General features: G+C 38.7%; 1 protein-coding gene across 9 annotated transcripts in view; it reads left to right on the forward strand.

Moving 5' to 3' along the window:
* The window catches only part of KANSL3 (KAT8 regulatory NSL complex subunit 3), a 43,303-nt gene that overhangs the window by 6,768 nt on the left and 22,179 nt on the right, over positions 1 to 14,356 (forward strand). For 6 of the 9 annotated variants that reach the window (XM_047067640.1, XM_047067647.1, XM_047067648.1 and 3 more), the window contains 4 exons: positions 7,570 to 7,660; positions 7,787 to 7,972; positions 13,644 to 13,775; positions 14,026 to 14,142. In XM_047067640.1, the coding sequence (XP_046923596.1) occupies positions 7,570 to 7,660; positions 7,787 to 7,972; positions 13,644 to 13,775; positions 14,026 to 14,142 (526 nt within the window). Of the gene's footprint in view, positions 1 to 1,071; positions 1,134 to 6,301; positions 6,346 to 7,569; positions 7,661 to 7,786; positions 7,973 to 13,643; positions 13,776 to 14,025; positions 14,143 to 14,356 lie in introns of those variants that run through there. The other 3 variants (XM_047067646.1, XM_047067644.1, XM_047067645.1) reach the window with 3 other exon arrangements.

Raw genomic sequence — 14,356 nt, forward strand, 5'->3', positions numbered from 1 at the left:
TGTGAAAAAGTTGTTTGGGGTCTTGAATTGGAATTAATGTTGTGCCCTAAGAAGGAGAAATGCTCTCCAGAGCTTCACCTAAACAGGGACACTTCTGCTGTAATTGAAGATCAATGACTGGAATATTACCAGAGTCAGTGAATTCAGCAAAATGGCTTATCACCATTGTTACAGTTAATAGTAATAAAAAAATAGTGACAATGGTAGTAACAAAAAAGAACTACCATTTGTTGAGTGCTTCCTAGGTGCCAGGCATTGTGCCAAGCGCTTCATATGCATTACTTCTTTTAATCCTCACTATAATGCTCCGAGATATATCCCTTCTCCATCTCTCTTTTATAAGATGAAGAAACTGAGCTCAGGGAGTTTAAGAAACCTTAGTTTAGGAAGTGGTGGAGCAGAGATTTATCCAAAGCAAGCCATCTGACTCCAGAGTTCAGTGTTTTTGGCTGTGTACCCTTTCTTTAAGGGCACATCTGTCAAAGAGACACCAGTTAGTGGTGGCTGAACAGGGTGGCCTCACACCATCCTTTTGTGGTGTTATTGGCTGCCTTGTCCTCAGTTTGTAATTTCTGAAACTGCATGGGAAAAATGCATGAAGTTTTTTTTATCTGTTCACCATGGTCGTGATCAAGAAGTTTTGGGGGACTCTTCAAACGTAACCAAAGTCATTAGAGACTTAATGCATGTGAATATCAGTTTCTTAATTTATAAGAAGAGAAATAACTTGCAAGGCAGATGAGATACGGGGGTGGCCTGGCCAGAGCATCGATTCTCAGTTGGAGTCTGGGAAGCTGTTCTGTTCCAGAAATGGGTGGTAAGTGGACATTTTGCTCTGGAAGCACCCTCCTTCAACAAGGCAGCTAGCACCCATCTTCCCTCAAAGCAAGATGGGCCCACAAAGTAGGCCAGGGTACATCTTCACCTGCCCAGTCCTGCAGAGAAACATTGACCGAGTCTTATCTTTGGCTTGTCTTTCTCCATGTGGATCTCCATCCTTCTGTTATGACATTGCCACAGATTGAAATGATTAATTAGCGCTCAGTTTATCTCAGATTATTTGTTTTTTAGTGTCTGATGAGATTTTGGAGGCGTCTTCTCATTAGCAACAGGCTTACAAACCATCTCTTCAGGTAGGTCACTTTTGCACATAGCTAATTTCATTATTTGATGATACTTACTGGCTTCAATTTCAGAGGTCACCATTTTATGACCTTGTACCTCCCCACCCTCACCCCCTGAATTCTGGATGTGTAGCCTGTGTAGAGCTTGCAGTTAGTTCCCTCTGCTCTGATTATAATCATCTTGTTTCCATTCTTTCCCTTGACTTGATTGTTAAATTGCTGCTTCTTTTCTTCCTGTATAAAATCATGTAAAATTACCATTTCCCACATCAAGAACTCATGGGCTATAGGACAGCACTCTAGAAATCTGTTTTTCCTCAGAGCTTATTGATCTATCAGTAGAGTCAGAAACTTAATTTTTATTGTTAGTGCCCCTTTTCCCCCTTTTGAATTATTTTGGTAGAAACTACCTTTAGATAGCTTTCTGTGTATAGATAATTAGGGCCACCTCCCACCCCCAACTAACTCTTTCTCTAGTAAGGCCTGATATTTTGTGAAACAGTTTAAATATCCCTCTCTGCCTGATTTAATTGTCTAGATCAGGGGTTGGCACACTGTGGCCCTTGTACCAAATTTGACCTATTGCCTGTTTTTCTATGGCCCATGAGCTAAGAATGTTTTTTCCATTTTTAAGTGGTTGAAAAAAAGTCAAAAGACACGTGCAATTCAGATTTCTGTGTCCATAAATATAGTTCCATTGGAACACAGTCATGCACGGTATTTAGGTATTGTTCATAGCTGCTTTTGCACTATACCCACAGAGTTGCAAAGTGGTGACCCAGACCAAATGGCCCACAAACTCTGAAATAACAAAGTCCGTTATAACAAAGTTTGCTAACCTCTGGTTAGATCGTGTTCTTATATCTGCATGTCAAAGTCATGTGATGTGGAGAACCTTTGAAAATGGTTTACATTTGCTGGTATAGCAATGTTGTCCTGAGGAAGTTGGACTGGCTTTTTTTTTTTTTTTTTTTTTCTCCCAGATGTTTTGTCAAATGCCAAGTTTAATTAGATGCACAGCTTTTGGAAGACATTTAACAAAATACTTCTGACACATATTTCTCAGCATTGCTCAAATGAATTTTAGGACATTTCCAACATTTCAGTAAAAGAATCTAGTGTCCTCAAGCAGGTTGTCTTATCTTAGAATTCAGAACTTCTGAATTCACCCAAAGGAAAATTGTTCCCCGTTTAAAATTTGCTCTAATTATATTTATCGATATTGTGTGTATCTATCTGTGTATTAACCTTAATTGGATGTTTGATATTTTGAGTCTAAGATCCTTGAGTTGTTTTTCCCTCTCCCACTCCCTCCCTCTTCCTTTTTGCCTTTCTCCTAGTGTCTAAACAAAGAATTTTTATAATCTGAAAAAAATAAGTGTGGCCTACTCAGTCTCTCTGATGTTCTTTGTCTCTCCTCGTTTGACTTTTGGTTAAAAAGAAAATCCTTTAGACATTTTAATATTGAGTTAGTCTCCTTTAAAACAGAGAATAGATTGCCTTTGAAAGTATCTGGCTTTTCTGGGACCAATGTGACTTTGGCTGCTTTGGATAAGATGAGCCAGAGGTCAGACATCATTCAGGTTCTATCAAAGCTTGGGGAACATGAGATTATCTGATCTCATCTAAGAAATGAAGAAAAGGCACTTTTGCACTCATGAAAATTGAATTGGTTTAGGTGGGGGAGCACATTGACTCACCGCAGTTCCCATCAGCTATTTGACTGTTTAGACTTGTATTTAAAATTCTGTCTCCTGTTTTTAAAATTTTCCTTAATTATATCTTTTGCATGCTCTTTATCTTAATCTTGGGTTAGATCATTTTTTTTTTTCCTGCCCACTTAATTTTCCAGCCTCCCACGAAGCTAACAAAATATAGAGAACACGTTTCAGTTCTTGGAATCACTTTGTTATATATCCAGCAACAATCCTAAGAACTTTTTCTGGGATTTAGACTCTCAACCTTGTGGTTTTTCAATTTAATTTCAGCTGTCGTTGGTGTATGGTAGTAATTTCTAAGTAGCTTTCTAGCCCCCATTTTGTTCACATCATTTTCCTTGCTCTCATCATTTTGGGTTTTAGAATAAATATAGAGTAAGAAAAACAAATAGAGAAAACATCCTGTTATATAATAAAGAACAGGATAATTTTGGAAATGCTGTTGGTGCCTTGTAAATAAATTATATCTTATTCTCTGTCCTTGGAATTAAAGTATGCAACATGATTGATAGACTTTGGGAAAACACAAGAGATTATTGAACATGAAGAATTGTATTCTTTGCTTAACCTGTTTGATTAAAAGTGAGCATTATTACCGGGGGTGAGGCTACAGTGTAATACTACTTTTGAAGTGTTGCAGTTTCTTTAAACATATTATTTTCACAGAACTTCAAATTTGAACTTTCCAGAACTGGAAATTTGAAATGTTTAACACAGCTAGCTTTTGATCTTTTGTTTCCACTTCAAGAAATACTTGCATTCTACAGAGATACTTGCATGCCCATATAAAGATGTAGACAGATATGTGTATGTGTGTATTGGTGGGGAAAGAAAGGGTGGTCACTGCAACTGTGTATAATAGCAATAAAAGGCACAACCTAAATGCCCACCAATAAGGTAGAACCAACCATTAAAAACAAAGAGGTGTGTTGGGCGCCTGCGCGTCTCAGTTGGTTGAGCATCTGACTCTTGATTTCAGCTCAGGTCATGATCTCATGGTTCATGAAATCAAGCCCCGGGTTATGCTCTGTGCTGACAGCATGGTGGAAATACATCCTTGTATTTCTGAGTCCACCTGAGAATCACTACCCATGAGAAAGATACTACTCATAGGAATGTGTTGTGCATTTAAATAATGTGCAGGAAAATGAGATTATGAAACAATCACAGGCCTTCCTGATCCCAAGGTATCCTGAGTCCCAACATTGAGTTGAAGCTTCTCCCCACCTCCCAAGTCAAAAGTCTCTGAAATAATCAAACCACCACAAAAATGGACTGGATTCTGATGAAGTAGCAGGAATTAAGCCAAGAGAACGAGGAGAAAATAAGAAAAAGGACAATTCCACAAAACCTGAGACTGCTTTTAGTACCCCAGGTTACAGAAGGGTGGGAAGCTTCAGAGGTTAAGGGATTTAGCTGTAGCAAGGATAGCTACTTAAGATAGAGGGTGCTTCTGTATTCTTGATCATGGACTTCAGCTACTCTCTTAAAACTTCTGCTTCGTCAGTTATCATAGCTACCTGAGTTTTTGGTTGCTGGAAGGAGGTCCTTAGAGGTTGTGCTTTCCACACCTATTTTACAGACAAGGATACTGAAGACACACAGCAAGCTCTTTATTACAGAGCTGATTAGAGTCCTGGCTCCTAGTTGGTGTTCTCCTGGACTGTGTGTAACTAGTGAGTTGTAAAACCTCCACCAAGGTGGAGATTTTATTTTTTATTTTACTGAGGACCATTATTTTTTCCCTTTCTAGAGGGTATTTACTATAAGGACAGTATAGGGTAGTTGTAAAAAGTGAATAACAAAGGGTAATTTGCCCTGCATCTGCATATTTATTGGGCCATGTTACTAGTATTCTTAGATGACCTGTATAAAATAGGGTATCTTGGTGGTGGTGTATGATGGAAGGGATACTAGTCTGTTACAGAGTAAGAAAAATTGAGATTGTTGAAGTTTCAAGCAGCCTCCTTCAGTTTGCCCATCCTGGTATCATGAAGGGCTCAGTTGACAGTTGAACCTGAGTCCTGGTTTGGCATTCCTCTCCTGCTCAGTACCCATGTGCTTAGTGTGGTAGGGAGTGTGAGGGTTGGAATCTGTACTCAGCTGTTTACAAGGCTTGGTATGTAATGTGCATACAGTTCATCCATTTATTTATTCAGCAAATGTTTAAGTGGCTCTTATGTGTCAGACACTTTTACATGCTGGGGATGTAACACTTAAAACCGATAAAAATGCCTGCCATCTTGGCATTTACATTCAAGCAGAGGGAGACAGACTAAACAAAGAAGTAAAATGGAGCATGAGGTGGGGAGCTGGCTGGAAAGGGGAATAGGGAATCTGGGTGTTGGTAGTTTTAAATAAGGTTGAGTCAGGGGAAGGCTCATTAGAAGGTGATGTTTGAGCAACAACCTGAAGGAGAAGGAGCCATTGTTTCAGGTAGAAGGGATGGATGACAAGGGCCCAGTCTGTGATGTAGAAGCTTATAGGGTGTGTGTGTGGGGGGGGGGGGGGTTGGGGCATGTGGTGAAGCCCAGTAGGTCAAGGGCAGTCAGGGATGATGAGGTTGGAGAGACTGTTGGGTCTAGACTGTAAGGAGGTGGTTGTTTTCAACTGATTGAAATGGGGCCACTAAAGGCCTTTGAGCAGAGTGACATGATCTGACTTAGGTTTTTTGATTGATTTTCTTTTTCCCCCGTAATTGATTTTCCAAACTGACTTTCCAAAAGGTTGTACTAATTTATATTTCCATCAACAAACTATGGAGAGACCTATTTTCTTACATTCTCAGAACACAGAGTATTAGTAAACTTCTTAATAACTTTTAAGTCACTAAATAATAACTGCATATTTATTTAATCTTCAATAACTTTTAATAACTTTAATGTTTAATAACCTGATAACTTTGTAACTTCACCCATTTGATAGGTGAAAAATAATGTTTTATGACTTTAATTTGCATGTTTGATTTTGAAGGGAGTTTACTTTTTTTGTGTGAACTGCCTTTTCATTTTCTTTGCCCATTGTTTTTGTTTGGAGTGTTTTGTCACTTCCTCACTAATTTTCTGGAGGCTTTTTCTATTTTAATGAAATGGCAAGTACTTTTTCCATTGCGTTTTGACTTTGTTTATGATAGTTTAGTGTTTTCCTTTACAGAAGTTTGAAGTTTTTATTAATCTTTATATCTTTAATATTTATCTTTCTTTTATGGCTTCTGTTTAGGTCTTAGGTCATACTTAGAAATGTCTCGCTCATTCTGGGTAAATATATATTTGCCACTTTTTTCCTATTCCTTTTGTAACTTTATATTTTTTAATATTTAACTTTTCTACCTAGAATTTATTTTGGTATAAAGAGTGATACGTAGGTGTCCAGATTTTCTTCTTCCTATTGGCTAGTGGTCATCTCAGCGCTACTTACTTTAACCCTACTGATTGAAATGCTGCTATGATCTCATTCCAGGTTCTCATTTGGGTCTGGCATCCACTTAAATTGTTTTTTTAAAGGTAACTTCATCACCAGTTTTTTTGTGTGTGTGTGGTTTTTTTTTTTAAGGCAGTGGGAGTTAATAAATATTGATTGGGCATCTATTACTTTCTCTTAATCTCTTTACGAAGATTACTGACCAGAGTTGGGAGTATCAGAGTCATTAAGATTGCCAGGAATGGGCTGAAGGAGGCTTTAAAAGCCCCTTGCAATGAGGTGTGATGAGGTGGGAACAAGAGCAGGAGGACTAGTTTCTAATTGCAGGGAGTTTACAGCTAAGTTGGAGGATAATACACAAAGCCTTCCCTAATCAAAGTAGAAGTGTGTATGCCAGTGGCATGTGAGGATGGTTCAGTACTAACTTACATGGAACAGACCATTCAAAAGTTAATTTGCTAATTGTGTAGTATACAGAAAAATACTAAAAATATACACAGAAAATGGAGAGAGGTAGTGTGGGGTGGAATATTAGGGAGTGGGAGAAAAGCGTCATCTGTTATATTCCTAAAGCATTATTTTTGGGGTGCCTGGGTGGCTCAGTTAGCTAAGCATCCAATTCTTGATCTCAGCTCAGGTCTTGATCTCAGGATTGTGAATTCAAGCCTTGTGTTGGGGTCCACACTGGGTGTGAAGACTACTTTAAAAAAGAAAGCTAATTTATTATTTATTTATTTACTTATTTATTTATTTATGTTTTTTAAAGTAATCTCTACACCCGCCGTGGGGCTCAAACTCACAACCCCGAGATTGAAAGTCACACGCTCTACCGACTAAGCCACCTAGACGCCCCCTAAAGCTAATTAAAATAGGCCTCTTATCTTAGTCTGAGGTTTTAGTACACTAAAATGCTTGTTCATGCTGTCTTTTTTTGTGAAATATTAAACTCTTGAAACTCTTGAAATTCAAATATATTTGTGCAATGGTGCCATGCTTTTATTAGTGGATTATTTTAGCCTCTAGATAATTAACTTTGCTAGCCCTGAAAAAATTTCACTCATAACTGGTTTTGACTTGTAGTATATATATTAATATAAATGTAAACTAAGGTGACTTATGGGCAGGATTGGGACCAGAATCTAGGTCTTGTGCTTTAGCTCAGTGGTCTTAGATTAAAGCTGCTTTGAGTTATATTGTTTCACAGTGGAGACAAAAAAAAAAAAAAAGTGGCGTAATCTTTGTACAGTGTACTTGCATGAGGAGTGTCTCTGGAGTTTGACTTTAATTCCTCAGAGTTTCTCTTATAGGACTGGTTGGACAATGGCCCAGAACAAGCTCTTTAACAAGATCCTCAAAGCCCTGCAGTCTGACCGGCTTGCCCGCTTGGCCAATGAAGGGGTAAGACTCTAGAAGGGCTCTGCCTTGTTCAGCCTTACTGGCTGACTACCTTGACGATCCCCCTACCTACTCCAGTTGTTAATAAGGTGGCCCTTCACGTGTTATCACTTCACTTACATCATCCAGGCTTGCAATGAGCCAGTACTACGCCGTGTTGCTGTGGACAAGTGTGCGAGGAGAGTGCGGCAGGCTCTCGCAAGCGTGAGCTGGGACACCAAACTGATCCAGTGGCTGCATACCACCCTGGTGGAGACCTTGAGTCTGCCCATGCTGGCTGCCTACCTGGATGCTTTGCAGACACTGAAAGGGAAGGTAAGGCTGTGATTGGCATCTGTCCTGTCCTAGGGTAGCAGTCTCTGCTGTGGGTTCAGGAAGTGGGGTTGGGCAAGGTCACTGCCTGGTCAGCCTGGAGGACATGACTGAAGCTAAATAGGAGACGTGTTATCATTTCACGTTTTGTCTGGTATAAATGTCTTCAGTCCTGCTGTCTCCAGGATGGAGCGTAGGGCTTGAAAACCAAAATGTACTTTAGCCTCTCTAGTCCTGTCTGCAGCTGGTGGTTTGAGTCACCTCTGAGGTCAGATGAGAAAAGAATTACCACAGAGGAGACAAAGGACTTAACAGGGAGGCGTGTTGAGAAGGAGGCAAGAAGCCGACTTAGCTGTTTGGAGTACAGGATTGCAGAGTGGGGAGTTTTCCAGAGCACTGTCCATTCTAGGCTGCACTCTCAGCAGTGGTTCCTCTATTCTCAGATTCTTCTTAGACTATCAGGTTCTGTCTAAAATTTTTTAAAATTTATTTTTTATTTTTATTATTGAAGCATAATTGGGATATAGTTTCAGGTGTGCAGCATAGTTTCTTGACAATTCTGTACATTACTCAAGTGTTCCCCACAGTAAGTGTAGTCACCATCTGTCACCATAGAATGTTATTATAGTGTTATTGACTATATTCCCTATGCTGTACTTTTCGTCTCTGTGACTTAATTTATTTTATAATTGGAAGTTGCATCTCTTAATCCCCTTCACCTATTTCGCCTGTCCCCCAACTGTCTTTCCTCTGGCAACCACCAGTTCTCTGTATTTATGAGTCTGTTTTGTAGGTTGTTCATTTGTTTTTTAGATTCCACATATAAGTGGAATCACTTGGTGTTTGTTTTTCTCTGACTTACTTCACTTAGCATAATATCCTCCAGGTCCATCCATGTTGTCACAGATGGCAGAATCTCATTCTTTTTCATGGCTGAGTATATTCCATTATATATATACCACATCATCTTTATCCATTCATCTGTTGGTGGGTACTTGGTTGCTTGCATACCTTAGTTATTACAAATAATGCTGTAGTGAACATAGGGGTGCTTATTATATCTTTTCAAATTAGTGTTTTCTTTTTCTTTTTTTTTTTTTAATGTTTATTTGTTTTTAGAGAGAGTGTGTGTGAGCAGGGGAGAGGCAGGAGAGTGGGGGAGAGAGAGAATCCCAAGTAGGCTCCATGCTCAGTGCCGAGCCCAACATGGGGCTTGATCCCACGACTATGAGATCATGACCTGAACTGAAATCAAGAGTTGGACTCTGAACTGACTGAGCTAACCAGGCACTCCAGTGTTTTCATTTTCTTTGGATAAATACCCAGCAGTGAATTTCTGGTTCATATGGTAATTCTATTTTTAATTTTTTGAGGAACCTCCATATTGTTTTCCCCAGTGGTTGCACCAATTTACATTCCCACCAATAGTGCACACAGGGTTCCCTTATCACCACATCCTTGCCAACACTTGTTATTTTTTGTCATTTTGATATTAGCCATTCTGACTGGTATAAGGTGGTAAGTCCTTGTGGTTTTAATTTGCATTTCCCTCATGATTAGTGATGTTGAGCATCTTTTCATGTGTTTATTGGCCATGTGCATGCGTTCTTTGGTAAAGTATTCAGGTCCTCTGCCCATTTTTTAATTGGGTTATTTATTTTTGGGGGTTGAGTTGCATAAGTTCTTTATATATTTTGGATACTAACTCCTTATCAGATCTATCATTTGCAAATATCTTCTCCCATTTAGGAGGTTGCCTTTTCGTTTTGTTGATGGTTTCTTTTGCTGTGCAAAACCTTTTTATTTTGGTGTAATCCCAATAGTTTATTTTTGCTTTTGTTTTTCTTGCCTGAGGGAACATATCCATAATTATGTTGTTAAGGTCAGTGTCCAAGAGATTACTGCCTATAGTTCCTTCCTTCCTTCCTTCCTTCCTTCCTTCCTTCCTTCCTTCCTTCCTTCCTTCCTGTAATGTTTGTTTGTTTTTGAGAGAGAGAATAGGGGAGGGGCAAAGAGAGAGGGAGACACAGAATCTGAAGCAGGCTCCAGGCTCTGAGCTGTCAGCACAGAGCCCGATGCTGGGCTCGAACCCACGAACTGTGAGGTCATGACCTGAGCTGAAGTCAGACACTTAACTGACTGAGCCACTCAGGCGCCCCTGTGATTTCTTCTAGGAGTTTCGTGGTTTTAGATCTCACATTTAGATCTTTAATCCATTTTAAATTTATTTTTGTGTATGGTATAAGAAAGTGGTCCAGTTTCATTCTTTTGCATGTAGCTGTCTGGTTTTCTCAACATAATTTGTTGAAGAGACTGTATTTGCCCCATTATATTCTTGCCTTTGTCATAGAGTAATTGGTTATATAAGCATAGGTTTATTTCTGGGTTGTCTATTCTGTTTCATTCACCCATGTGTCTGTTTTTATGCCTCAATCATACTGTTTTGATTGCCATTGCCTGATAATATAGTTTGAAATCAGGGAGCATGATGTGTCTAGCTTTTGTTCTTTCTCATGATTGCTTTGGATATTTGGTGGGTTTTTTTTTTTGTGGTTCCATACAAATTTTAGGGTTGTGCTATTTCTGTGAAAAGTCCTGTTGGAATTTAATAGGTATTGCATTGAATCTGCAGATTGCTTTGGGTATTTTGGATATTTTGGATATTTTAACAACATTCTTCCAATCTGTGAGCAAAAATATCTGTTTGTGTCTTTTTCAGTTTCTTTCATTAACGTCTTACATTTTTCAGTGCACATGTCTTTCACTTCCCTGGTTAAATTTATTCCTAGGTATTTTATTCTTTTTGATACAGTTGTAAGCAGGATTGTCTTTTAAATTTCTCTTTCTGCTAGTTAGTTATTAGTGTATAGAAATGTGACAGATGTGTGTATATTGATTTTGTATCCTGAAACTTTACTGAATTTGTTTATTAGTTCTTTTTTTTTAATTAAATAAAATTTTTAAAATTTATATCCAAGTTAGCATATAGTGCAACAATGATTTCAGAGGTAGATTCCTTAATGCCCCTTACCCATTTAGCCCATCCTCCCTCCCACAATCCCTCCAGTAACCCTCTGTTTGTTCTCCATATTTAAGAGTCTCTTATGTTTCGTCCCCCTCCCTGTTTTTATATTATTTTTGCTTCCCTTCCCTTGTGTTCATCTGTTCTGTGTCTTAAAGTCCTCATATGAATGAAGTCATATGACATTTGTCTTTCTCTGATTTCCCTTAGCATGATACCCTTTAGTTCCATCCACATAGTGGATGACACTTAACTGACTTGCAAATGGCAAGATTTTATTCTTTTTGATTGCTGAGTAATACTCCACTATATATATGTATATGTGTGTGTGTGTGTATACACACACACACACACACACACACATCTTCTTTATCCATTCGTCTATTGATGGATATTTGGGCTCTTTCCATACTTTCACTTTGTTGATAGTGCTGCTATAAACATTGGGGTGTCTACATCCCTTTGAAACAGCATACCTGTATCCCTTGGATAAATACCTAGTAGTGCAATTGCTGGGTCATAGGGTAGTTCTATTTTTAATTCTTTCAGGAGCCTCCAGACTGTTTCCCAGTGTGGCTGCACCAGTTTGCATTCCCACCAGCAGTGCAAAAGAGATCCTCTCACTCCACATCCTTGCCAACATCTGTTGTTGCCTGAGTTGTTAATGTTAGCCATTCTGACAGGTGTGAGGTGGTATCTCGTTGTGGTTTTGATTTGTATTTCCCTGATGATGAGTGATGTTGAATATTTTTTCATGTGTCGGTTGGCCATCTAGATGTCTTCTTTGGAGAAGTCTATTCATGTCTTTTGCCCATTTCTTCACTGGATTGTTTTTTGGGTGTTGAATTTGATAAGTTTTTTATAGATTTTGGATACTAGCCCTTTATCTGAGATGTTGTTTGCAAATATCTTCTCCCATTCTGTCAGTTGCCTTTTAGTTTTGCTGATTGTTTCCTTCACTGTGCAGAAGCTTTTTATTTTGATGAGGTCCCAATAGTTCATTTTTGCTTTTGTTTCCTTTGCCTCTGGAGATGTGTTGAAGTAAGAAGTAAGAAGGTCAAAGAGGTTTTTGCTTGCTTTCTCCTTGAGGATTCTGATGGCTTCCTGCCTTACATTTAGGTCTTTCATCCATTTTGAGTTTATTTTTGTGTATGGTTGAGAAAGTGGTCCAGGTTCATTCTTCTGCATGTCGCTGTCCAGTTTTCCCAGAAGCACTTGCTGCTTTATTCCATTGGATATTCTTTCCTGCTTTGTCAAAGATTAGTTGACCATACGTTTGTGTGTCCATTTCTGGGTTCTCTGTTCTGTTCCATTGATCTGAGTGTCTGTTTTTATGCCATGAATTTGTTTATTAGTTCTAACAGCTTTTTGGTGGAGTCGTTAGGGTTTTCTGTATATAATATGTCATCTACAAATAGTGACAGTTTTACTTCTTCATTTCTAATTTGGATGCCTTTTATTTTTCTTATCTAATTGCTCTAGCTAGGACTAATAGTAATACTGCGTTGAATAAAAGTAGTAAGAGTGGGCATTCTTATCTTGTTCCTGATCTTAGAAGAAATCTCTTAGCTTTTCACTATTGGGTATGGTGTTAGCTGTGGATTGACCTTTTATAACCCACATCACCACTGTACTTTTCATTGTCCAGTTTCTCAAAACCTTTTTGTTTTTCTAAAGACTACCTTTAACATTAAAAAATTTTTCCTTTTCCCTAGGTCACTTTGACCTTTTGTGGGTAGTGTGAAATTCCCAGAGATATTTCTTCTCAGTGTAAGCATTAGAATGTCTGAAACTTATATTTTTACACATCTGTGAGGTCACATTTCTGGTGAATAGTGAAAAATAGGATAGAGTATAAATCACAATATACACAATACATAAGTTATATTATTTTGAACACAATAACAGATTTCCTTAATATGCCAAAGTTTGAAGGCAGTATTCTAGATGAAAATGCAGATTTAAAAAAAAAAAATTTTATAAAATCAATATGTTCATTGAAGAAATTTAGAAAATACAGCAATCTAAAAAGGGAAGAGCTGTCCATAACTCCATAAATATCGCTATTAATATTTTGTCATATTTTCTAACAGCACTTTTTCTCTACTTTATTTTTAATATTTTAGTAAAGTTGTGTTCCTGTGTTACTACAAATTCTTTTAAATATCTTAAATTAACCCTTAATATCTATTTATATGGATAATTTGCTTAACCACTCTTATAGATATATTTAGGTTGTTTCATCTTTTTGATTATTATCGAGAGAGAATTTATCTTTTGCATTCCCCTCCCCCCCCACCCCCCCCCACCCCGCCCCGCGAACCCTATATGTGTGTGTTTGTGGTTTTGATATATTTTGTTGGGAAAGGTTCTCAGAAGTAGAATCCTTTGGGAAAGGGATAGGAATGAATTTAAGTCTCTTGATGCATATCACTGGGGTCCTTTCCAGAGGATTGTATCCATTTACCTTCAGTGATGGGAGACATACTTTTCAACTATCCACTTATTTGTACTTTTGTCCCTGAGTAAAGTTTGAGAGGCTTAGTTGAAGTCTGTCTGTGGCTCATAATGGGGTTCTGTCCTCCTACCCTATTACTGTTGGTGGACAGGTCTCTTGCTTCACACTGGAAGCATCTTTGCTTTTGCTTTTAGATCCCTACTTTGATTGACCGGATGCTTGTGTCATCTAACACGAAGACTGGGGCTGCAGGAGCTGAGGCCTTGTCCCTCCTGTTGAAGAGGCCCTGGGATCCTGCTGTGGGGGTGCTTTCTCATAACAAACCAGTAAGTTAGAGCAGCTCAAAACTTAACTGTGGCCCATGAAGTTTTTAGAATCCAGTCTCAGAATCTTAGCAAGAGGGTAATAAATGACTTGTTTAACTTTTCCCATTAATAACTGGTTGTGTATACTGCTTAGCATAGTTTCATAAGGAAATTAGCATTGGTTGGGATAAGAAAGGTATTGGGATACTTGGGATTTTGTGGAGCAGCACCTCTTCCTCACTGGTTCTCTGTTGGGGTTCTTTCTTCTTAGAGCAAACTCCCTGGCTCTCCTCTCATTCTCATTGCGTCCTCTGGGCCTTCTAGCTCCGTGTTCCCCACCTCACGCCGCCACCGCTTCTGGCAATCTCAGCTATCCTGCTTAGGCAAGGTATGTGTGGGAACAAGCGGAACTGTCTCCTGGGTGGACATAGAGGCTTGGAGGACTAAGCAGACAGAATGCAGGAGGGGATCAAAATGGATGGACTTAAATGTTGAGCATCCCCTCCACTCTCTTTTGGTTTTTAATTTGAATGGTGCTTATCCAAGGTTGAAGAGATTTAGGGTAGGTTAGGCAGAATTGAGAGAAGATTTGAAACTAACTT

Source organism: Lynx rufus, unplaced genomic scaffold (assembly GCF_022079265.1).
Source record: "Lynx rufus isolate CCGP_SWC_20201006 ecotype Redwood Valley unplaced genomic scaffold, mLynRuf1.p SCAF_8, whole genome shotgun sequence".
In the NCBI taxonomy this organism is placed as follows: domain Eukaryota; kingdom Metazoa; phylum Chordata; class Mammalia; order Carnivora; family Felidae; genus Lynx; species Lynx rufus.